The sequence below is a fragment of the Astatotilapia calliptera genome, chromosome 16, assembly GCF_900246225.1.
Source record: "Astatotilapia calliptera chromosome 16, fAstCal1.2, whole genome shotgun sequence".
NCBI classification, from domain to species: domain Eukaryota; kingdom Metazoa; phylum Chordata; class Actinopteri; order Cichliformes; family Cichlidae; genus Astatotilapia; species Astatotilapia calliptera.
The window spans coordinates 14,731,333-14,757,873 of NC_039317.1; the positions used below are offsets into that span (position 1 = coordinate 14,731,333).

The 26,541-nt window shown below is 38.7% G+C and overlaps 2 protein-coding genes across 5 annotated transcripts in view; one reads left to right on the forward strand and one right to left on the reverse strand.

Annotated features, from left to right (window-relative positions):
* The window catches only part of st6gal2a (ST6 beta-galactosamide alpha-2,6-sialyltranferase 2a), a 46,099-nt gene extending 41,788 nt beyond the window's left edge, over positions 1-4,311 (forward strand). For all 4 annotated transcript variants that reach the window (XM_026144072.1, XM_026144069.1, XM_026144071.1 and 1 more), the window contains one exon: positions 195-4,311. In XM_026144072.1, coding sequence (XP_025999857.1) covers positions 195-442 — 248 coding nt within the window. In that variant the 3' untranslated portion in view covers positions 443-4,311. The remainder of the gene's footprint in view (positions 1-194) is intronic.
* The window catches only part of tmtops2b (teleost multiple tissue opsin 2b), a 28,660-nt gene extending 2,579 nt beyond the window's left edge, over positions 1-26,081 (reverse strand). Inside the window, exons 1-3 of the mRNA XM_026144074.1 lie at positions 25,280-26,081; positions 10,203-10,528; positions 4,379-4,612 (exon numbers count right to left, since the gene is read on the reverse strand). Of these exons, the coding sequence (XP_025999859.1) occupies positions 4,379-4,612; positions 10,203-10,528; positions 25,280-25,646 (927 nt within the window). The 5' untranslated portion in view covers positions 25,647-26,081. The remainder of the gene's footprint in view (positions 1-4,378; positions 4,613-10,202; positions 10,529-25,279) is intronic.
* Between the last annotated feature and the right edge of the window lie 460 nt (positions 26,082-26,541).

Here is a 26,541-nt window from a genome sequence, read left to right on the forward strand (position 1 = left end):
TGAAAAAAAAGAGAGAATAAAAGACAGGAACAGAAGGTTTTAGCGTTGTATTTTATAAGTATATGTGTTGTTTTTATGTTCTAATAATTTTGTAATGTTTGGACCTCAAATGTTTGGCTAAAAAGTTGAACTCTAATTTAGTTGGCAAGTGTTGTGTGAAAATATTTATTTTCTCCTGTATGCTGACATTGCAGGTATCCTCCTGATGATGGCGCTGTGCGAGCAGGTGCACGTGTACGAGTACATTCCCTCCATGAGGCAGACGGACCTGTGCCACTACCACGAGGCCTACTATGACGCTGCGTGCACACTGGGTGCCTACCATCCTCTCCTCTATGAGAAAAGCCTGATCCAGCGAATCAACATGGGCCCCGTGAGTGACCTCGAGAGGAAAGGACGCGTCACTCTTCCAGGCTTCAGCACCGTGAACTGTGACATCTGATATATGAAGCCTGGCCTCATGAGCCCGGACGTCACACACACGAACACGCACACACTTCTGGCCTTTTCAGGCTGACCATGGGAGAGGTGCAATAATGCCCCTATGGACAAGGAGGTTGAAGCTTGCAAGTTTCAAATAAAACCCGTGAAGAGCATAAGCCATAGCCCCCCAGGGATGGATAAACATAGAGGTTTCTGAAAGACCTTGTCTTTATTACGATGGTATACTTGACCAGAGGCTGGAAATTAGAGTCTCCAGGGTGGAGCTGAAAAAAATAAAATATAATATCAAATTTCTCTCTGCTTTAGCTGAGCCACGTTAGCTGTGGAGCTGACTAGGGTAGCAACTGATCTTGTTTTAGGTAGGCAAGTGAGTTTTTAATAACTGGGTGTGTTTCCAGTGATGTAAAATCTGTGTTTCTCAGTACTATGGATGGTTTTCCACTTTAAGGAACTGTCACTCTTTATAACGGCGAATTGTATAATTATTTTTTTTATATATATATATATATATATACTGGTCCAAAGGGTTGTGAATAAACAAATCATCCATGTTGAATGTCATAGGTACACAAACTCGACACAAAAGTACATGCAGAAGAATGCAAACTAAAAGAAAGATGAGAGGAGCTGTCAAAGCTATCACGTTACTGTACATATTCCTGCAAAATCATCATAATGAGGGGTTGATTTCATACTACTGAGCTTATTACTGAATTATTGTTCTGTGCACGCTGACTGATAACCACCAGTTTGTCACGTTTTGTTTGGGGGGGGGGGCATTTGTGTACTTAAATCAGAGTAAACGGGGCCAAAACAGAACAAACAGGTACTCAGAACAGCCGTGACCCTGTGCCTAGCAGTCAGCTGAACACTTTCCTCGGGTTGCCTTGTGACTGTTCAGACACATGCAGTACACACTCTAGCAGGACTGCAGTACCAATCAGTTCGATGTGTGGAGCAGTAGACTTTCCGAAGTGATGAACATCAGGGGATCCTCCGCTCTGCCTCAGCAATCACCAGCCCCTGTTTGTGACGGTCAGTTCACTCTCTATTGAATGTAATTTTAACACTGCGTGTTGTGGCCAAACCCTTGCTGGAGCTCATCTCTGTGGGGTTATTTCTTTATTGCGTAACAGCATGAAGTGCATTCCCTACAACTATAAATGTCTCATATTTTCTGAATCCTCTGGTATTAGTCTGTGCCTACCCGCAGCTCAGAGTAGAGACAATTATGAAAAAGGAATTTGGACCTGTACTAACCTCGGATTTACTTTGTCTCCAAGGTAGGGGGGATTTTATGTTTACAGAGTGCCGTGTCTTCAGCGAGCTCGAGGTATTCGGTCTGTGGGAATGAGAGCATCTTTTTTTCTTTGTAACAGATTGATCTTGTGCCATTCGTTGTGGTTTGTTGAAAGATATGAAAACACAATAGGAATGTTGCTTTAAATAGAATGATGTCGCTCTTCAGTAGAAACACTAGAGCATAGTATCATTTAGATAATAGCTGGTGTTAACAGGAGCTGGATAATATCTGGAATTTGTCAGTATTTACCAAAGGACATAAGCTTTTTTTAACCCCCTCCTGAAAAAAACATTTACGACTTAGACAGCTAAAGACATGAACATGGATCCTTATTTTAACCATGTTTAAGACCAGTTACTACCACTGGTGTTTTTTTTTTTTATTAAAGTATTTATGTACTGTAAATTTTGATATTATGCATTTATGTTTACCAGATTTAATAATCAGATGGCAATTCAGTAAATTACATGGATGACAAACGTACTGCTTCACATAAAGGGAAATCAAAAAATCAAGAATTTGCTCATTCTCACAAGAGCTTTTTCTTGCACTCGTGTAGCTGACTCAGTTGAAGTTTTATAAAAATATTTTGAAGTTTTGCTGTGGACACATTTCTTTTCCAAACCCCCATAAGTACTTGCTTTTTGTCCAGACAAGTCATTTGACTTTTCAATTAATTAAATTAGTAGCTGTAGCAGGTGTATGACAAATATTTGGATCATTTTGCAAAAATGTTATGTATTTTATTTTTTTCAAATCTCCCACTTTAATTTTGAGTTGATGCACAATATCCCCCTAATTTCTAGTTAACAATGTAACATAAAATCTTACGCCCACATACCTAACAACTACACGTGATTACTATATGGAGGACGTGATCTTTCTCTTAGAGCTCCGAAGCTGACAGAGTTGGTGAATATCAACCGAGCACAAATAAATGAGGCGCCAGTGATTGTTCTGTAGAAACAAGCAACATTTCTTTGTGCGATGCTACGAGTGTGTTCATCTGTGCCTGCTAGAAATCGCGTCTTAGTTGCTCCGTCCAGGTCGCCGTTTACACTCCGGAAGCACCGTTCACTGTTATCTTTGTGTTAGCATGTTTGCCTTTGCAGGTGCTTGTTGGGGTTTGATTCCGTGTTTGCAGCAGTGGATATCGGTCTCTAGCCTGGCCACAGTTTGCCCTTCACCATCACATCCATGTCCCTTTGTGCAATAATTTGGGAAATCTGCCCACACCTCTACACTCTGCCGTTTTTGTTCCCACACATGAGCACACGTGAAAAGGCATTTTTGTCGTTTTTGTTGGGTTTTTCCCCCTATTTGCTCAAAAAAATGAAGAACGTTTGTAATGTGATTAACAACTTGTTGTTTTATTTGTAATGTTATTACTGAATTAGCTCAGTAATGCCAAACATTACAGCAATAGTGACAAATGTAATGCGATTGCAGTAACGCATAACTTTGTACTCTGCAGTACACCCAATCTTGACTGTAACAGAGATTTTAATGTATAGAGGAGGTAGTTTAGATGCTTAATAAAGGACTTATGATTCATTTTAAACAATGCAGGTTTTTTCGCTCTGCTGTACGTCTTAGAATTGCGATAAACGATAAAATGTGCTTGTGATTGTAGCACACTGAAGGTGTGAAAGCCCTGAACGTATTGTACGTGTGCATTGTAGTAACAGGTTACTTTCCAATGCACAGAGCATGCAATTCAGGAGCAGGGCTAGGTCTTAAACTGTCTGTGCTGTACTGTGATGCAAGTAGGCACCATTGTCTTTAATGTTGTGAAAGGCATTCGTGCTTGCAAGGTTTTCTTTTACTGAAGTGATGTTTTGCAGATTTTATTGCATGCTTGTGGATCACATTCATCTGCAGTGCGGCTATCAGCCGCTCCATGGAAGTGCTTGATCAGGTGCAATGCCTTCTGGCTACTTCATCTTTGCATCTTTAATATTGTGCCAAATCCCATCTTTAATTGTGTTCCAGTTTGGGTGGGTTATTCATGGGATGAGGACTCAGAGTAACAGTAGGACTTCTTAGGTGCTTCTTTCTGCAAAAGTCGAGCTTAACTGAATTTTGTATTCTTTTTAAGATGGGACATTGTAGTCAAACTTGACATTAACGTTCTTTGGTTGTGAAGTAGTGAGTTGAAAAATATGTTTGAAGACATGCGTGTAACATTTACCACTTCGAGCCTCTTTCTGTCTGCTCTTTACTCTCGAGGCCTATTTTTCATGTCGAGTTTTTAACAAGTGTTGTGGGGATTTCTGTACCACACTGCCTCTGAAGAATTGTTTAACATTTGTTCTTTCTATAACTACCTTTTTGCAGTATTCTTTAGATGAGGAAGAGGAAAGGAGTGAGTAATGAGAGTGATTGTTCTGTTTCCCTTTTAAGAGCCTTAGGGCATTGTTCTTGATTTTTTTTTTTATTTCTCTTTGGTCAGTGAAATCTCTTGATATTACACTTGAATTGATATTTAAATCAAGCAGTTCTATGATTTCAGCTGTTGTTTGTCTTTTTCTACTGTGTAAATAAAGCTGTTGTACATGTTCAAATCTGTTTTTCAGAATTATAACTCTTGATTTTAGGTAAGACACGCACATGCACATAATAGCGACTTACCTGTTTGTTCATAAGTATATAGATGAGGGGGTTGATGACGGTACTGCTCTTGGCGAGCAGTGAGGGAACTACACTGGCCACGGGGCTAATGATGTTGGGTGGGCCAAATGTTGCCATCATTGCCACGACACCATAAGGCATCCAGCACAGCAGGTAGCAGGCTGCAGTGGTCAGCACCATGAACAGAATGTGGTACTCTCTCCTCCGGGCTGCAGTCTTTCGGATCTTACCCACCTGCGAATAACGGAACAGGACAGAGAGGAAAAAAAATATTTCTGGAAAATTTTGATTTGAATTTCCTGAAGTGTGTCTTATATCTAAGAAACGTTAAAATTACTTCTTTTTCACTGCTCTCATGTAGTAATCACAAACAAAATGCAGCAGTAGCTCACCTGGCTCATGAGTCATCACAAATCTTACACTGAAAAAAAGTGACTGGCCATCTCTTGGGTTTATGTAAACATCTTGCGTGTATTTAACACAATTGCCTCATGCTCGGTATACCGAAAAAAGTAAATTGGGTGGTTGTTACATTAATAAAGTCTACCTTGTAATTTGAACACAAAAATTTCATGTTTCTATCTTGAACGTAATTAAATCGTGGATCTGTATGAAATTCAACAACTTAATTTGTTCTTGTTGAGATGACATGATACAATCTAGTAAGAGTGGTTAGTTGCTGGACTCATGAAATTCACAAGATCGCAGGAGATTTCAAACTGCAGGAAAATCACTGGAGTTATAAGAGGCAGACAACTACACACACACCCACGTGTATGCTTTTGCTATTTATTGTGGTTTAACCTGTCATGGACAAAAACATACAAAAAATTCTGCATCAAGCCTTAGAAATCATAGCTTTGCTAGTTTTGTTAGCCTTGGATTGGTGGCATGGTGATTAGTGCTGTTACCTCACAGCAAGAAGGTCCTGGGTTCAAATCCACAATCTGGGTATTCTCCCTCCCACAGTTAAAAGTCATGCAGTCATTAGAGTTTAGTTAGGTTAATTGGTGATTCTAAATTACCTGTGAATGTGAGTGCAAATGGTTGTTTGTCTCTATGTGATAGACTGGTGAATTATCCTGACATATTTTTAGATATATTGGCAAGTATTTGAAAATGTCTCTTTTATAATTATAGTTTTCTGGGTGCAACCATTTAATTTTCAATCCCATGAGAGCCCACTGATTAAAATTAATAGCAAGGGTGAGTACTCATATACCTCTTTTCCACCAACACAATGTCAGTACTGGTGTGGACCTAGTTCCTCCTTATTGAGTGGTGAGAACCATGCAAACTTTGACAGGTTTGACAACTGAGGATTATTTAGCTGTCTGCCAGTCGTTTTTTAGTGGAAATGCACGGAAGTCTAGATTGGGCACTGGCACAAGCACTGTGTAAGTGAAAAAGCCATATATCTCCTTATCACTCCAACGCTGCTGGTCGATTGTTAAAGGTGTAATGAAACATATTCTAATTTGAATTCGTGATTATGTGACTAGATTTATATGTGCTGAAATGTAGCTTCTCTTTGCAGGAAGTTAGCTAGAGCAAAGGGAGTGATGCACATGGTGTTTTTTTAACACTTGTGACTTGGACACATATTTCAGTAAGTAGTTCATTTATTATTTCTGTCTAGTTTTGAGTGTATTTTATAGTGTTTGGCAGTTTTCTGATGTTTTTATTTTTGTCTAATTTAACAAAGCTAATTTGAAGGTGTTATCCTTGGTAAGCTAGCCTGTTAACTGTTACTGAAAAAGTAGAGCACTCACAAGTTTTTATTAGTATCATTAACATTCTATTACAGTGTACATATAGTAATATGTGTTTTTTTTCTGTATTCAGTTTTATTTTTGTGGTAATTCTTCATTAAACATTGTAAAGTTTCAAAGTAATCAAGGACTTATAGTTTTATTGAAATATCAAAGTGTTAGCTAGCTTTCTACCTCTGCCAGAAACCTGCTGTGAGGATTGCATACCAAACAGTTAACACAGTGAGGAAATTGTGTACTACTGAGCAGCAACTTTAGAAGAAACTATAGTTGGTATTGCCAAACTGCTTGGCCACCCCACTGTACACCATATGATGACTACTAGTTAGGAACATTTAGTATATGTTTGTGATTTTTTTCCTCTTATATAGTGAAACAGCTCTGGGGTCTGTCTAGTTTTACTGATCCAATGTTAACATCTGTCTTCTGGATGCGATTAGGAAATTATATCAACAAGGAGCTAGAGTGTCTTGTGCTTCCGCCTGATGCCCACCTGCTTTCCCCTCAGTATGTTTCAGCTTTTAACTGATTCCTTTGTCCAATATGTGTCATTTTAGCCTTGTGTTTTTTGCATGAAATCTTTAATATGCGCAACAACACAAAAAAACAACATAGACTTTTCAACATCTTGAAGCTTTGGCAGGACATAAGGACAATAAAAGCCTGGAGGAGTAAGTTTCATGACAGTACCCGACCTCCTTTTTTGATAACACTATTGATGAGTATTGATGTTTTTCCATAAAAAAAATCCCATTTTAATTCATCTGACTACAGCTTCACTAAATGGGCTTTGTTTTTTGTTTGTTTGTTTTTTTCTTTGCATGGCAAAGCTTTCATTTGTGTTGAACTATGTTCAGTGACGATAGATTTCTGAAGTCTTCGTGAGCCTTGAAAAGAATTTAGAGATTCCAATTCCATTATCAATATCACTTATGGATTAGATTCCTTGTCAATTCTCAGTGAGTTCTCATTGGCTCCACTTTAAATCATTACTTTTGTGCAAATGAACTGCATGCTCTGTAGTCAAATATTTGTGCATGTTGGAGGTTTTTCAACATGCACTGATCACATCTTTGTTGTGATCAGTGTTGGGTCATTACTCCAAAAAAGTAATTTGTTACACATGTTACACAGAATATTTTTCATAAAGTAATGATGTATGTTTTACTTTTTAATGCAGTTAGTTACTGCTAGGAGAAAGTAATATGCTATAGTTAATAGTTATACTACTCATTGCATTACTTTTGTCTGTAAAATGACCTGAAAAAGAGTGTCTCATAATTACCATTTAACAATATAATCCTGAGATGGAGGCTGCAGCCTAACTGCTCCTCAGTTTGTTACCTGTTGAAGTTCACAGTCTGGTCACTGGACTGACACAGCTCACACAACTTTAATGTCACTCTGCGCTATTGGCTAGCTTAGCGTGCTGTCTGTGCTTGCCTGTCTTCAATGCGGTTTCCACTTTACCTTTGCGCTTTCATGCTTTGTTCAATAAAATATAAATAAAATGTCCATACCCACACTGCAGACTGCGGCACTGTTTCTACTCTGGCATACAAACTGAAATCAGCTGATCATACTACTGCTAGGGAGGAGAGTATGTCCAGTCATCAAACCTCACTCCAAGAGGAGCATTGGAGATTTGTCTCGAACACATAAACACTGGCTAACTGTGTTTTCTGAACTTGGGGAACTCATTTGATCAAGTCTCGTGGGAGTGCTTTGTGAGTATGGGGTATCAGACAATGCTGTGGGCCATCCAATCCCTGTTCATCTGTACTTTGAGCTTGGCTTGCACAGGTGGTTAGAAGTCAAAATTGCTGTCTGTGGGTGTTTGACTTTTCATAGATTTTATCTGTATTTATGTACAGAATTTCCAGGTGCAGTCAAGGGACTTGGGGTGTCAGGTTGGTTTCAGGATCTCGTCTCTGCTTTTTGCAAATGATGTAGTTCTATTAGCTTTACTGAGTGGGGACCTACAGCTTGCGCTGGGCTACTTTGCAGTGTGAAGTGGCTGGAATGAGATCACTATTGATTTACCTGTAAATCTACATCCCTACCTTCACCTATTACCACAAGCTGTAAGACAGAAACAAGTTTACATCTCTTAGCTTAGATGGATAGACAGAGGGGAGGTCTGGGCATCTCTTCTTAGACTGCTGTTCTCTTTACACAAACTCAGATAAGTGGCAGAAAATTAATGGATGGATATGTTACATGTCACAACTTTTTATGAGTATGTATTGTAAAACTAGATAATTTTCTTTTTAAACCGTATGCATGGAGATCCCAGTGCATCACCTTATCAGCACCAACACAGAGTTGCCTGGTTTAGTTCAGCAATAAAGCATCAGCCAAACTGTATAAAGTTAGATGCACTCTTTGATTTAATGCAACCTGAACTTATTAGGCTGGAAACTGGTGTCCTGACAAAGGAAGGTCAGTGTGTAAAATGTTATGAACTTAACAGCTTATTTAAAGTTAAACAAAAGTAATGAAACTGAAATAAAACCAGTTTATCTCATATGATCCAAACATAGATAATTATACTTGGAGGGGATTTGAAAAAAAGCTGCTTATTGATACCAGGGGGTCAGTCTGAGTTCCTGAAGTGCTTTAAATCCACTATATTAAAGCAACCTAAAACAAACCCAAGAAGATGGTTGAGTAGCTTAGGCTTTGTCTGAGTCATAATGCTGTGATAATCCTCTGCTACCCTCCTGTTGCTCTCAGGAATAAATCTAAAGCAACGGGAGTGGAACATCTTTTATTTATTTACCCAAGACAAGTGAAGTCACTCACTTAAAAATAGAAAAAAAAATACCCATGAACCAATCACCAAAGAAACTGTGATTGGTTGACTGATTCCCCGCAAACCGTGTTACGTTTCTTTGCTTTTATTTTTATGTAAATGAGCAGAAGGCATGAATATATTGCAATTCATCAGTAAAGTCATCATAAACATCTGTGTTCTATGAATATGACTGTGGTGGGAACGTATCTTCTAGCAGCACTGCTCTGTTCCATTAGCTGAGTGGAGTACGTAGCTTTAACTTTGATGGGATAGGTATCGCCTTGATTTATAGACTGTCAACCAAATCTGACATGTACTGTTGATGTATTTAGCCAGAAACTTCTTCAATCAAACTTCATTGTAGCTTTGCAGAAAATCTCATTGATGTCAGATTATGTCATCTGTCAGATTTTATAACTTCTGTCTGAGAGATATCTCGGATGGATGTGGAACATGTCAGGATTTTAAATAGGACTGACAGAAAAACGTTTACCTTTCCAATGTGATACCACATGAACAGAACAAATGGGAAAGGCTAAATGTTTTCAGGTGTATTCTAGATTTTCAGCAAGTTTCATGCAAATAGATCAGTGTGCAGTAAAAATCAGAAGACTTTTGTTTGCAGTGCTGCTCTATTTTAAATTTACTAGAAATTTATACTGTTCAGAAAAACGAAACAGTTTTGTTGACGGGTAAATACATCAGCTAGCTTTTATTTTTCTTTCTTTAAATCAGCAAAAATAAAAGAATGGGCAGATCTGAATATTTGATGGTTGATTACAACAACTTTATTGACCTTACATGCATTTCACGCTGGGGACATTTATTTCTGAAAATAGCCCTGCTGGGACACGACAGATTAGATGACCCAGTGGGTCCTCGGAGAAAAGTTGATAACCCTACAAAGACTTATGATAATACAGTCAAAAGCTAAAAGTTCAAAATCTATCCAGTTGTCCAGTGCACAAAACCTACCCCTTCCTCTGTCTTACATGTTAGTTTTATCTTAGCAGAGATCTGTTCATATGAAGCTCTGAAGCTTTGTCACCTTTGTCAGTTATTAAAAAGCAAAAAAGCTCTTTTCGGCCATGTTTGACATCTGCAGTGTTTGGTGTTCAAAGGTGCAAAATCACTCTAAGCAACTTGTAGCTTTATTTTTGACACCTTATTCCTAAAAGAAAATACAGCATAGACATTCACATGTATGCAGTTAATGTGTGACTAAGTGTCAGTGTCTGACAGCTAGTGTGTGTACCTGTTTGACTGCCCAAAGCAATCTGCTGTAGCAGTAGATCATCACTATGACAGGCAGACCCAAGCAGAAAATGAAGAGGCAGATGATGTAGGCGTGCGATTGGGCACTGTTAGCAGTCCAGGACACAGAACAGCTTGTTCCTGCCCCCTCTATGCCATAGCTGCTCCAGCCCAGTAGGGGGGGCACTGTCCAGAACAAGGAGTACAGCCAAGAGCCCCCAACGGCTATTAGGGGCTTACGGTAGTCTGGCCCACGCTTGTTGTAAACAGTAAGGGTGCTGTAGCGGTCGTAGGAGAGGATCACCAGAGAGATCAGCGAAACTATACCTGAGAAAGACAGAGATGTGGAGGCGTGAGGCAGTGGGGGTAGGATGTAACTGGCTCAAGAGGGCAATAAACATTTATACAGTTTATAATACAATAAATTGCAACAACGGGCAGTCATAAAAGTACAGAAAACAATATTATATGATCTTAGTCTTTAATGCTGATTGTTCTTGAAAAAACACTCACTTAAAAGTGAGGAAATCTTAAAGGTGATTGCAAGGTACATGAAGTTTTGAGCCAATAAACTTCCACCAGAATCACAAAAGCCAACAGCATGGTACTCGTGGGAAATTCACGAGAGTACCAAATCAATAGCTTTAATCGATTTTGGGTCAGGTCTTTACAAAATATTGAGCTGCTGTATAAAAGAAATAAAGATTGGAAGATTTAATTAAAAACAAACAAAATGTTCACTACAATCAGTGAGAAACACTTGTTCACCTTAGCTTCAAAATGCACCTCAGTCAAACTGAAATATCTGTGAGAATGAATCTCAATCACAATGACTCATTGTGTCTGATCTTACCTGCAGTCAGTTAGGATTTAGACACTGTGCTAATGGATTGTCACAACAAGTGATTCAACAAACAGCCACCTTCATTGTGCTAATTAATTAAAAACATTTCTTTGAGGTGTACCAAAGACTGTGCACATCTTCATTTAATATCATTCACGAAGAAATGAATTACATTTGGATAATCACTGTCAAATATAAAGCTTTGTGTTCTTATAAACCTTGCCATTTTATAATAATCTTAATAATTATAATATTTTTTGTGACGACACAGACTTGTCTGTAGAGACAACGGAATTTTAAGAAGTGACTGCTTGGCCATTGAGTCTTCATCTGTCCATGTGTACAGCACAGTATAATCGATGCTTAATTACTAAATAACTTTTGTTTCCTATGTATTATCTGCTTAGAATGGTTGTACCAGAAGGAGAGAGTAGCCTGAGGCTATGACTATACTGTGTACAAGTCCTATCTCTGCCCTACGCATGACCAGCACCCAGTGCTTCCAAGACACAAGAAAGAAAAACCCTCAAGAATCCATCGGAAATGCTACCAGGTCATTTAATTTGACCTTTATGAGAAAAACGCATAACCGAGAACACAAGAGGATCCAAAGCTGTCTGCAGCCACAGAGGAAAAAATATTTCATGTAGAGCTTGGTGGTAAAATTGGTGTCTTTCCCAAAAAGCCAAGCATTACACTGTATACAGAGGGATCACCCTCTGTATACAGTGTAATGCTTTCCAGCATCATGATGTTTTTTTTCTGTCTAGCAAAGTCACCATCCCATAACTATTCATTTCAGCTCAATCTGTCAGTGCTTTTTGTGGTGCAGCATTTTTCCTCTAAACTAATGCATCTACCTCCTTGAACTATGGCTGATTGGATTTACCCTGGTAAATGGCCTGTGTTTGTATAGCGCTTTACCAGTGCCTAAGGACCCCAAAGTGCACATCCAGTCATTCACCCATTCACACACACATTCACACACTGGTGATGGCAAGCTACATTGTAGCCACAGCCACCCTGGGGCGCACTGACAGAGGCGAGGCTGCTGGACACTGGCGCCACCGCGCCCTCTGACCACCACCAGTAGGCAACGGGTGAAGTGTCTTGCCCAAGGACGCAACGACCAAGACTGTCGGAGCCGGGGCTCTTTCCAATTACAAGACGAACTGCTAACTCTTGAGCCACAATCGCCCTGATCGCCCTACCATCCCACATACTGCATTTCACTGCTTTACACACAGTGCACACATGAAGCATCAGACATGAAAGAAATAGATATTTGCATGGGATGTTTGATGTGTTTGTAAATTACAAAGTAGTTAGATTAAGTGAATGTTACTGCATTTTGCAGAGCATCTATTTGCTTCAAACTGCTCTGACCATCAAATTGTCTCATTTTTTTCTCTGCAGTTTATTACCTTTCTCATTTACACAGTTTGCACAGTGTTACTATGTTATTAACACATGCCAAATTAAAGATACATCACGTGGCAGCAGTCAGAAGTGTATCATTGATGAGATTTCCCATGTTATTTCTCTAAACATACTGGTGAACCTAGATAGCTGATGGCAAAAACACAACAATAGAAGAAACCAAGTGTACTCAAAGCACACAGCTAATACATCTAATCTAATAACTCCTATTATATGCCAGCCACAGACTGTGTTAGGTAATGCTTCTACTAAACTAAATTTAGCTTTATTAAAGGTCCAGTCTGGCTGGCAAGCTCATCCTGTTTAATGATTTTATTTCCAAAAATTATCTTGATTTTATGTTCCTAAATAAAACCTCGTAAAACAAAAACAATGGTTATTATTGAAACAGCCCCTCCAAATTTCAGTTTTATAGACCCTCAAAATAAAGTGCAAAGGATTGACTAGATTGCCATTAGGCATGACTTTAACATTGTTAAGTTGGTGTTTTTAATATGCATATCGATCAACACAGCAATAGCATTACCAAAGAACTTTTGTGTATTCTGGATCATTTCAGACTCGTATCATATCCTACACCTAGTTATTTCCAAAGGCCTGTGGCCGATACTGCTCTCTTTGACAATAGGGTGTCTTTTTTGACCATCTCTGCGGACAGTAGAATCAGAAGGTGCTTTCTTAATAAAAAATTACATTACATTGTCTACCCATTTTTGTCTACCCATTTTTTAATGGGTAACGCTCTTTTTAATACCTTTCCCAATAAACACTGGGCATCTGATAGACATGCAGCTCATGTCTATATTGGGTCTGTCGGTCCAGGAGCTATTCTGGACATCTATTCGACATTCATGGTTGGGCATCCAAATTGTGGACCTAGTTTGAATGTCGACATGTAGACGTCTATGACAGCTACAGGAAATTTATATGATTAATATATGTAATATTATAAATTTTGGAATTCATACTACAACGTGTTTAATAAGATTCAAAGAGCATTTGCATTATATATGGTTCATTTTGTAAGTATCCTGTTTTATTATGAAGAGCTGATTGTAAGAGCAAATAAATGTGGTTGTGATCGGTAGCTGGACTGAGAGAGAAGTTGCAACAGAAAGTACGAATAGTTTGTACAAGTATGCATGTATGAACTGGACTACCTGCTTGACAGTCTTTGTTGATGCACACATTTTGCAAATTAGCTGTGAGAAGCTGGGGACATCCACTGATCACTCAGCATTCCCTCGTGCATTACTGTTACTGTACAGAAAACATGCCCTCCAGCCTCTTAAAAAATGGGACTACAGAGCCTCCAGAAGCAGTATTAAATTGATGTCAAAAATTAGTAGGTTTGACATTGAAAAGACATCGACAACGACCGCATTTGGACTATAAATAGCCTGTACACAGAGGGACGGATATCAACACTAGATGTTAAGCAGACGTCAGAAAAAGACGTAACCTGGCGTTACAAAACAACCTCTTCATTGGACCAAAATTGTACACCGGAAAAACGACACCCCAACAACAACACATCATTCCGATGTCACTTTGTGCAGTATGTTCAGTTTAGATGTCTTTAAAGTAATAAACAATATTCATCTAAATAGTGACAGGTCAAAAAGTCCTAACACCCAATGACACACAACTATCGGTGCTACCTCAGGACTATGGTCCCCTACACTTTCACAAAAGTTGCAGTAAACAAATTATTGAGTAGATATGCCAAAAATTCCTGAAAATGAACTCAGAAAAGACTGAAATTGTTTTTATTGAAAAAGAAAAAAAAAAGAACGAAAGTCTATAAAAGCCTGTCTATAAAAGATGCTTAAGTCTTAAATCCAGACCAGAAATCTTAGCATAATTCTGGACTATGGCCTAGATTTTCACAGCTAGATAAAAAAAATTAAAAAATATTTTTTAAAAATGGATGCATGTTTGAAGTAGATACAGATGAGAATATTATAAGAGTATCTTTATTGATCTTGAGCACATTACTCTATTTTCAAATCTCTGCACTGGTTTTTGTGTGTGTCAAAGGACAGATCCTAAAAATACTGGTACAAGTTTACGAAGCATTTAATCTACTCGTGCCTCACAAAACACCCAGAACGCTCAGGTTAAAGGGAACGTACCATTTATGTACATTCCCATATTTAGAACGAAACAAAAGTGAAGCAGTTTTTATGGTACTCACCTGTGGAACAAGCTTCCTGGACAGCTGTGCCAAGATGAGACACATCTGTTATTTCCTTTAAATTACAGTGCCTAAAACTTTTTATTATCAACAAACAATGTCTGCAGGATCCTCTTAACCTTTTGTTTATTTATATTTCAAGTGGGTTGTTCCCTGGTTTAACATATTGTCTAAAGATTAGTCATTGCAGAACAGAATAAAAGAGTTCACTCCCACAGTTTTACCTCTGTTTTGACAAAGTCTGGTCCATGAATCAATTTTATTGGAATTTCACGTGAAAGACCAGTACAAAGTGGTGTACACGTGAGAAGTGGAACGAAAATCATACATGTTTCCAAACATTTTTTACAAATAAATAACTAAAAAGTGGGGTGTGCGTAATTATTCAGCCCCCTGAGTCAATACTTTGCTGCAATTAAAGCTTGCCAGTTCAAGGGGGTCGAATACTTTTGCAAGCCACTGTATGTAACAACACAGCTGTGAACATGGGAAACAACTCTTCTCTTGTTTGTTTTTTGCTTCTAATTGTTGTTTGTTCCATTTCCATAATAATTATGTGTAAATGCCATACACAATGATATGTATTCATATGTTTTACATGTTCTATCTCTCTCCATCTTTCTATCCCTCTGCATAGCTTCGGCTTATGTATTTGTATAGTGCTCTACAAATACATAAACACATTTTGGTTGAATTTTAAAAGCAAGCAACATCAGGGAAGTAACGCAACTACATCCACTTAATAAAGTTTATGTAGCTAGCTGAATAAAGCTACCATGCAAGACCTCATTGCTCAAACAAACCTGGCATTTAAGAAATGAACTGTTAGGAGACATTTTCTCTTGAAATTCCAGAGATGCAAAATATGCAGCACTGAAACCAGAAAGACATACCAGCTGATAAATCAAATATTTGAAACCTTTTTTTGAGTCAAACCATTCCATTTTTGAATAAATGGTGCAGATGCTTATCAATCTACCATTACAGATTTAAACGTGGTCAACAAAGCTTCAGTCTGGCAGATTTGGTTATCACATATAATGATTTTCTTGAGTTTCTCAACTGCCACTTTATCTCAGTACCTTCTACTATTGTGTGTGCCAAAAATTATAGAGTGGCACGTTTGTGGAAATTCCTTTTTAAAGTACAATATGTTAATATCTTCTATTCATATCAGTCCTTTAATGCTTAAACCATTATGAAGCTGCAAGTTACAGGACTGCTACTGAAGTCTCCAACATTCACCCCAAGGCTGTGTTTATGTCATGTCAGAGATAATGTAATTATAAGTGTCTGGTGTAATTAGAATTCATGTCAGCCTCTTACTTGTATATTGAACATGACACTTAATATTAACACTTAATCGAGCCCCCAAAAACTGAACAAATTAGGAGATGTCATCTCATCCTCTGCCTGGGCAAACTATTTTCTGTAATTACACTTATAAACCCATATTAAATGCATGTGATATATTTTCAGTACACTGTATTTTAATCCTAACACATCCAAATTTATACTTATGCAATTGCAACACTTGCAAGTCGGTGACATGGGAAATGCTTTTCTGACTGTTTTTTTTTTCACCAGTTTTTGCAATTGTGAAAGAGCACATGTGAAAGATGTCAAAGGGTCTAGAACAGGGGTGTCAAACTCAAATACACAGTGGGCCAAAATTCAAAACTGGAACAAAGTCGCGGGCTAACGCTAATATTTATTGAAAAAAAATTTTTTCCTCTATATATAAGAATGAATCTTTTCTTATGGACTCAAACAAGTTTTGCTGAAAAACTGAATATGGAACAAGCAAAGCTTAATACTAAACAATATATATATTAGCTGTATAATACCAGTAGGCCAGCGCTAATAGTAATTTGGTATGGCTTCGCGGGCCAAATGTAATTAGGCTGCGGGCCAAATTTGGCCCGCGGGCCAGAGTTTGACACCTATGGTCTAGAACAGGGGTGCCCAATCCCGGTCCTCGAGAGCTACCGTCCTGCAGCTTTTAGATGCATCCTTGTTCCCACACACCCGAATCAAATGAATGGCTTGTTATCAGCCCTTTGCCAAACATGATGGCATGCTGAAGAGGTAATCAAACCATTTGATTCAGCTGTGTTGGATAGGGATGCATCTAAAAGCTGCAGGATAGTAGCTCTTGAGGACTGGGATTGGGCAGCCCTGGTCTAGAAGAACCGTGGAGAACATTATGCTGCCTCTAACAGCATTCAACATGTTTAGTGGCAAACCATGGAGGCATATCCATGGATGGTCCTCTACAGGCTAGGCAACGACACCCTTACTGCCATTAGGTAAGGGGATAAGATCCTTGCCAGACCTTATGCTTAAAAACCAATGAAGTCCTGCTCCACTTATTAGTACCAGACTGACAAAATGAGCTTCTGTAATCTCATATTAAAGAAATGGGATAGGACTTTACATTGCTTGCACAGAAACACAATTAGTTCCACTTTCTTTACCTGAATATATGAAAAAATGCCAAAGATAACACGGCTTGAAAGGCATAAAATAGCATTTCTGCAACAACAAGGCGATTCCCAAAGGAGTATAGCTCAGCATTTTGTGCAGCGTATCGTTCAAAAACTGGCAAAAGTGAACAAGTGGAGGACAAAAGAAGTGTAAGGACTATGAATCTATAGCTGTTGAACAATATCTGAAAGTCCTGTCCTTAAACAGGAAAACAACTAGCAAAGACCTGACATAGGACCTGGGGGATGCATATGGCTTTTCAATTATCCACTGAAGCCTCAACAGATATGTTCTGGTAGAAAGATGGATGTCAAGATGCCATTATTAAGGAAGGGAAACAGCCTGATTTATGGCAAATTACACAAGAATTGCACTGAAATTCAGTGGCAAGGGGTCTTGTGGAATGATGAATCCAAACCATTAGTGTGTTTGGAGGAACAGTGAACATGTATAGACATCAGTAAAAAACGGTGGAGGCTCTTCATGATTTGGGACGTCATTTCAGCCAGTGACGTTTGGGATCTTGTCAAAATTAAGGGAATTGTAAACACAGAAAAGTACTGTAAGATTTTGATTATTATCCTTTATTCATCTATTGAGATTTAAATCTCATTTCCCAGAGAGACCTGCAATTATCTGTCATAGACTCACCTCCCCACACCTCAGTGAAGTCAGATCATCTTGGCAGAAAACAGAACAAAAGGCAGTCAAAATCTAAAGAACAGCTTTGAGATTTGTCCTTGGATAAAGTCTCTCTGAAGGCTACGAAGAAGAAGACGAAATCAGTCAGCTTGCCTAAGAGGTTTCAGGCTGTGTTGAAGAATAAGTGTCATATCAAATATTGACATCCAAGCTTGTACAATTGAATTCAATTTGATTAACATAGTGCCAAATCACAATTAGAGTTGCCTCAAGGCGCATAAGGTACTGACCCTACAATAATACAGTTGCACTCTTTCTGCCTTATATACTGTATTCCATGTATATTTGGATGTCTCATTTTCCTGGGAAAATACAAATATTTTCAATTGCCAGTGCAATTAAAACAACGTTAAGACATCCATTAAGCAACCCCTCATTCTATCGTGTTGTTTTTAGCTTTTTTTGTGGCTGAACCATCACCTTCAGATGAAAAACCCAAATATAACAGATGCACTGCCACCCTCCAACTGTGGCTTTTTTCCCTGCCTTTTTGTGTCACTCTTGCTAAGGCTAAGTAAAAAAGAAATACAACAGACATGCAATCAATCTGTTGTTCTGACCTCATCCTCACTGATATCTTCTGTTATTAAGGTTCTGCAGCTTACAGGCTTTAGCTACTATAAAGTATAAGACAGCCATAGCCCCTTCTGTTATGAGGACATCAAATAATGTTTGGGTCAGTGTCAGTCCCTGTAAAACTTGCTAACATCCACAAAAGTAACACAGAAAGACAGCGCTGCGGTGGTTAAGTGTCTCCTTTAGGCATAGTAGATGGTTGCAAAAAATAAATACCATATTTAATGATTAATATTTCAGGTTTATTTGATTCTTTTTGGAATAAAAATCATGTGTGGTGGCAGATTTCTTTTCTCATGTATTAATCACATATTTTAATCATATCACATAGTAATAGTAATATCACTTTCTCTCTTTAGTATAGTAAGAGTACTGTCGACAGTTTGCATGCATGTAGAATGTTATCACAAGGCCCCAAGTTTTATTGCACCTTCACAGAGGACCCATTGTAGACTGGAAGATCTCCAGACATCTTGCTTTAAGGGAGGTGATGGGTGGTCGTAACTTTTCTTAGGGTGGGAAAGGGTCCAGGTTGAGCTGGACTGAAGCTATAGGGAGACGTGATGTGCTGTGGAATGTTCTTTGGTTGAGAGTGTCTGTGATGGTGTATATAAGACGTCAAATTTCAGAGATGATGCTAGTGTTTTGGCTGGGAGGTTTCTCTCCATATTGCAATATGTTATTAAACCGTTTCAAAACGCTCACTGGCTGTGTTGCAGATTACTGTTAAAATTTCCGTAACATATGTCAACTTAGTTCCTGCCAGTCACTGTTTTCAATGTGAATGTTAACCAAACATATACAGAAAAACTAATAGAATCCAATCAGTGGTACAGTGTTTGCACATTTTAGCATTTTAGAGTTTCAACAGTTTGCAGGATAATTAATCAAATCTGATATTCAGATATTCAAAAGTACATATTGCCCTTAGGTATTAACATTTATTTTAAAATGAATTCTTTTTAGTATTTCATGAATATTAACAGTGCAATGTGTTATTGCTGGAATCCAAGAAAACACTTTTAAACTGAAAAAATGTACTTAAGCTGTTAAATATTTCATTAGAGAATGCAAGTGAGGCATAACTTTCTCAAGTATGGAATTTCATAAATTCCAGTTGTTGGCTTTTGTTTAATTAAAAAGGATTACAAAGGTGAACGATAAATTGTGAGTTTTGCTAAACTGAAAATGTGATTTTGTTGTAAGTTATATCAGTTTATTCCCAAGAAAGACATAATTGGAAAGTAACAGAGAATGTTTTTATTTAAGTATCAGACATGTTGGTTTTTATTGTAGGAAAAAGTTAAATGTCAAATATAATCAGAATATTAAAGTTCTAATGAACTTTTAAGTTCAGCTAACTTTTATGTGTTTACCGTGATTAGTACAGTGGCCCTGAGAAGCCAAACAGACTGCAACTTAAGAAAACACCAGCAATAAGAAAAACGCTGCAAAAGCACACAAAACACAACGGAAATAGGAAAAACAAAAACAGAAATGGGAAAAAACAGATTTCCAAAAGCACAAGGGAAGTGTTTCTGAGGAGACAATAACCCGACGGACCAGTTGCAGAAACCAAAATATGCTAAGAATTGCACTTAAAAGACACTTAAAAGTGGAGGATTTATCGGTTTTGTGAGGAAAGAAAAGATGAGAAGTGTGTTAGTCTAACTATTAGCCTTAAAATCCGTCATCAGTAATATATGAATCATGATAAAAACACACCTACCATGTTTTGGGTTCCTGCAACTGGTCCGTCAGGTTATTGTCTCCCCAGAAACACTTTCCTTGTGCTTTAGGAAATCTGTTTCTTCCTATTTCCGTTGTTGTTTTTCCCATTTCTGTTTTTTCCTATTTCTGTTCCCTCCCTGGCATCTACAAGGATATCTACCACCAGGTTTTTGAGATAATAGTCTTGTTTAAAAAAAAGAATCTTCCTTTCATTAGTCATGAAAGAAAGGTCATGAAATTAATAGAGCTACTTTCAGCTGCTCTCTTATTGACGGCAGGTCACCACATGTTTAATTTGGCAGATTTGTACACTGGATGCTCTTCCCGAAAGGGATTTGTGTCTCCTCTTTATATCAGAGCAGAGATCTTTCACTTGATAAACCAATATGTAAATCCCAGTTAATAATTCATTAATGATCCTCCCAAACATGCTGTTTTCTGTCATAAATGTATTTATTTTTCCGGAAAATTCTGTTCACATGTGATTAAAATCAAAGAAAATGCAGTAGTTTTGAGGTAAAACTGTTAGTAAGTTATATGACTTTGTTAGCTACTTTACAATGTGTAGAGAGAAGGAAACATCAATCCCCACTTACTGCTTTTAAGCTAAAAAGAAAACAATGATTACGAAAAGCAAAACTCCTTTAACTCTTGATTTAACTCTAAAACTCAGAATAAAACTTTTATTCTCTGGCTTTTAAATCCAAATTAGTTTTGACTATTTTTCTTAGTGCTACTTCTTCTTCGGGTTTTCTCTCTTTTTTTTCCTTCATTAAATTCTGTCATTTTGTTCTACATTTTTGTGTCATTTGATTATTTTATATATAGAGCTTGTCTTTAAATGTGCCATAGAAATAAATTTGACTTTGACTATCAAAATCTTTATGTTTGGGTGTCTCTTGACACAAGTTGCTTTATCTTCATTCTGGGATGTAGATCGTTGATCTTCATTACAGCCATTGTTTTCTTAAACACACTGCCTCATTTACTCCCATGTGATGCATTTGCACACACACACACACACACACACACACACACACACACACACACACACACACACACACACACACACACATGCAGCATATACCTAATCATGATATACAGCACTTACAGCTTGCAACAAAAGCATCAGTAACATCATTATTCTTACAAGGTTCTTACTCAAGTGGTGTAAGCCAGTGATTTGTAGGGTCGCTTAAAAGCTTTAAGAAGTCAGGTTAAGTGAATGTCAGGCCCTTGAACAATAAACAGACTACACCCTGTGTATTGTCCTTTCTTCTTATCAGCTGTTTACTTGAGTGTGTGCAGATCACCGGACTTTTAAAAGTAAAACATTCTTCCTGCTCTTTGTTGTCACCCACCTTCCCACTCGTGTAGCGTAAGTACAAGACAGGAGTCAGAACACCGAAACAACTATACTTCAAAAGTCTTTAGGAATACTGTAAGTTCTTGTAATGTGGTCATAATGATGCTTTGGAAAAAATAATAAAATGTATTATTTCAACATTTCTGTTTTCTTTATACTTTCTGTACAAAAAGACAGCATGACTGTCTATGTCTTGATTGCTTTCTCTATCTGTATATGATGGTTTGCCTAGCCCTGTTTTTAATTTTACCCGTGTTTGAAACTAGCCTCAGGCCAAGAAAAACTGTGATCTGTTATGTTGTGCGACTCTCTGGCAGTTATATATATTGAATCAGCCCTTATGCTGCCTCATATGATGAAGGAATAACAGGGAGATGATAATGGCAACGATATATATAGAAAGAGAGAAATGAACAATCAGTGTATTATGGTTGCTGACACTCAAAGCGTTCTGCCATCTTCAAGCGCACACTATGTGACACTGACGGTAATGGTCTTTTAACAAAACAGCGACTTGGGAGAACAGGATGTACTGGACGAGGTAAGAGTGTTTGATCATTGGTACAAACATATTAACATCCGGCACACATGTCATATGAGTATAGGAACAATGTATGGTGTGAAAGAGCATACAGGTTGCTTGTGAATACAATTTCTTACAACAACATATTAAGAAATGTTTAACAAAGAAGCATAAGACCCACATCAGAGACTTTATTAGGTACAACTTGTACCAGGTTGGACCTAATTTTGCCTTCACAACTACCCTATTTATTTGTGGCATAGATTTTAACAAGGTGTTGGAAACATTCCTGAGATGTTGGTTCATTGTGACATGACTGCATCACACAGTTGCTGCAGATTTGCTAGCTGCACCTTCATGATATGAATCTTCTGTTACACCTCATCCCAGAGGGGCTCTATTGGATTGGGATCTGATGACTGTGGAGGCCATTTGAGTATAGTGAACTCGCTGTTATGTTCAAGAAACCTGTTGGAGATAACTTGAACTTTGTGACATGGTGCATTAACCTGCTGGAAGCAGCCATCAGAAGATGGCAGTGTTTTTCAATCATCTATTGCCCCCTTTTGCTGAATCCATGTGAACTGTAGCCTCAGTTTCCTGTTCTTAGCTGACAGGAGTGAGACGCGTGTTTTCACTGGATATCTTCTTTGTCTCAGTTCATCTCTGCATAGAAATGGTTTTGTGGGAAACTCCCAGTAGATCAGAAATACTCCGAGTCATCTCGAACAAACAACCACGCCATGTTTAAAGTCATTTAAACCAACTTTCTCTATGCTCCCCGTGTCAAAATGTGTTTACAAAATTGTAATTCCTCTATCTGTGCGTGCTTGCATGCATGCATGTGTCTGTGTAGAGGTGAGTGGGTGGGTAGGTGGGGTGGGGGGTGCTGGGAGTTTGACTAACAGTATGGCTGCTCTTTGCATTCATATTGGCAAACTTTATGTGGCAAATATTTTGTATCTACCGACTTCTGTCAGCTTTCCAGCATCTTCTCTCTTGACACCAGTAAAATAAGCAGTGAGCTGTTACCATGCTGGTTCAAGTTTTAAAAATGCAGAAGCCCAGGGGAGAATAAAGTCAAAGCACGCTGCTGACTTTAAAACATAGCGTGAAGACAAATGAAAATTCACCGCCTCAACATATCCTGCTGACATATCCGGTTTTACAATACACAGAAGGTAAATGAACAGATGTAAACCAGCACACAAGCACCGGCAGAAGGAAAACACCACCGTCAGAGGATATGGAAACAGAGATAAGTTAAAATAATACATATTTCTGTATTCATGATAAGAGTCTAAATATCATTTGTGAGGTCAGATGAAAATCTGTAAAAGTATAATAAAAAAAAATGCAACTGAAATGAAAAGTAATTTTACTAGCATGAGAACAACTCGGTGTATATAATTTTATTAATTCAACTGTGAATGTGTAATGAAATCACAAAGCAGGAAGTCAACACTTGAGGAAAGATGAACAACTTTAATAATTGATCAACGCGTTTCAGCTTGTGGCCTTCATCAGGGTCAAGAATGTGTAATGACAAAAGTTTGAATATCAACAAGCATAAAGTAAACGCATAAAAGCACTAGATCATCTAAAAAGCCACAACAAGAATGAAAATGAGACCTACACTATACAAGGTCTCGGCAGCTACTGAGTGTGTACTGAAGTCTGATCATTTATGAGACTCCTATAACTCAACCTGAGTTATAGGAGTCTCATAAATGATCATTTCCTTTTTCCTACACACAGCTATAGTAGCATGAGAGTCCAGTGACATTTATAGGCTTTGTGTTTCCATTGTGATAAACAGGAAACGAATCACATACAATGGATCATGCTTATTAGCATAGCACAAGCAGTTTGCACTTTGATTTGAGTTTATTAACCACACTGTAAAAGACTAAAGTGGGTGAGTTACGTTCCAGCAATTGTGTCAGAATTAACTTTCCTTACCAAACTGTGGCAAAGACATGAGCCTGACCCCAAAAAGCAATCAACACTGGGCAAGCCAAATGTAGGAAAAACGTTTCCCCTCCTAACATGAAAACACGAGATTGCCCTAAATCTGTCAGACAGAAATAAATACAAATGGCTACAGTTCCAGAGTTCATATCCTCTGATAAATGCGATGAGGGTCAGTGCATCCAGGTTGTGACACTACCACCTCCTGGTGGATGAACTACACAGTAAAAGTGCAAAAAATAAAAAATAAGTCCGTGTGGGGGCACGGACTTAAACGTCATTAAATAAATCAGTATGCAATGCATTGTGTGACAAACTGTAAAATACAAACTCGTTTTTTCACTCTTCCTTGAGCTCAAACCAGCCAAATGTTAAGAAACGCTGGAAAGCTCATGATGTTTTAGTTTAATACGAGAGGGGATGGAGGGCTCATGAACAATGTAGTACAATAATACTCAAATCTGACTGCAATCCCCGTTCCCTCTGGAGACAGAGGAAGAGAAGGTCAGAGTGCAGCGCTGGACCAACTGGCCAGTGTGATTGGAGATACGGAGCGGGCAGTGTCTGTCGATAAGCAGACTTAAAAAGAAACGCGATGGGCTGTACAGACATGAAACCCGCAGGTCTGAGGTCAGAACCAGTGTCACCGTTACATAATTTGTTTACCGAAAGACATCAACCGTCAAATGTACGTCTCTTTGTGCAGTGGACAGACTTTGGGTCACAATTCTTTGATAAAAAAAAAAAAAAGAAGAAGAATCTGGATCCATCCAAAGAGCGCTTGTTTGATTATCTATCAGGCTCAGCTATCATTATATGTACAGATTCTTATTATTATGCATTATTATTGTGAAAGCTGCTACTTGGAATAATGACAGAAACTAACCATTGTGCAAACAATCCAAGTTAATGAATACCAATGGCTTTATTAAAGCGAAGTAATTTAAAGAGGGAGTATCATGGTCTACTGAAAATATTATTAATCCATCCCCATCAGCCCCGATGACTCTTACGCAGACAAACACAACAGAGCGAACTAATAACTAATTAAATTTGACGATGTGAAATAAAGCATATTTGCCACAACTTTGACTTCAGTGTCTCAGTGACTTATTATAATACATTTTGCAAAAACAGCAGATATTTCGCACAGTTTTATTTCCAGAAATGTAAAACGGTGCATGAGTTGACAAATACCACAACATCCCAAACTTTGAGCTGTTCAAAAAAGCAGAACTTACCAAAGCAAGAGTTGATGAAGCCGTACCAGCTGCAGCCGCTGCGCCCCAGCAGCCACTTTCCGCGGATGCTGGAGGCGAAGCTGAGAGTGGTGCCGAACAAACACACCAGCATGTCGCTCACGCTGATGTTCAGCAGCAGCATGTTCACCGGTGTCCGCAGCTTTTTGAATTTGCAAAACAGCAGCAACACAATGAAGTTGTTCAGGAAGCCGAAAGTCATGATGAAGCCCAGCACCACGGACAGCACCACAAAGCCCGCCGGGGAGAGCTTCGCCGAGCCCGCCGGCGCGTCCAGCAAATCTCGGTCATCGCTCAGGTTGAAGCTGTAATTCAGACCAACCTGACCAGAAAACATGCCGCCGTCCATTCAGTCCATCAGTTTCTCTTCACTCTGGAGCTTGCTTCACTCGGCAGCGCTGGTCACATCGCGCATCTGTAAAGTTTGCGCGTGTAGCTTCCATCTTACTCCATGCTCATGTGCAACAAACGCGTATTCCTCCGCTGATCCTGAGAGCGATCACCTGGCTGCCGACTCTTAGAGAACTGGCAGGAATGTTAAAAAATACATTGTAACCAAAAAGTGTCACCTTAACGTGACTTTAACACAACGCCTCCTCCGCTTTCACCGCGTCTCTCCGCGAACCAGTTTGACAGTACGCGCTATTACATATAATTTGGGCAATCTAACAAAATTCATCCCAGTTATCAAGTTACTTTCCACAGCAGTTTATTTCTCTCGTCTTCAAGTTACCACTTTTAGACTGGCTGTAATCCGCGCTCGTAGCGGAGACTCTTGTGCCACCAGTGGTGTTATGCGATTTGGGCTCTGCGCCAGGACTTTTAAAGGCAGGGCGAGTCTTACATCACAGGGTAGTGGGATGCTTGGATCCACGGGTGGTGGTGGGGGGTGAGGGGGGCTTTATATGCGTGTCTGTTTGTACATATATCTTTCTGAGGACCTATTTAAGTTTAAATAGGGTGTGCGGAAATTTAACGCAGCTGCTGCTTTTCCGCTGTGGGGCTTAATGTTGAAATTAGGTCTGGGGGTAGTATAAGGCTTTTATTTATGTCTGTGATGGTCACGTTGAGGGCAAGGGTCTTGGGCAGGGATGTCAAACTCATTTTACATCGTGGGCCACATACAGCCCCCTATCTTAAGTGGCCCTGGCTTGTGGAAGACCCCTAGCTGCACATTTTACCCCTGAGATATCTCAATATAAGAAGAGCAATTTCAACATTACATCTCAGTTTTCCTACATCAT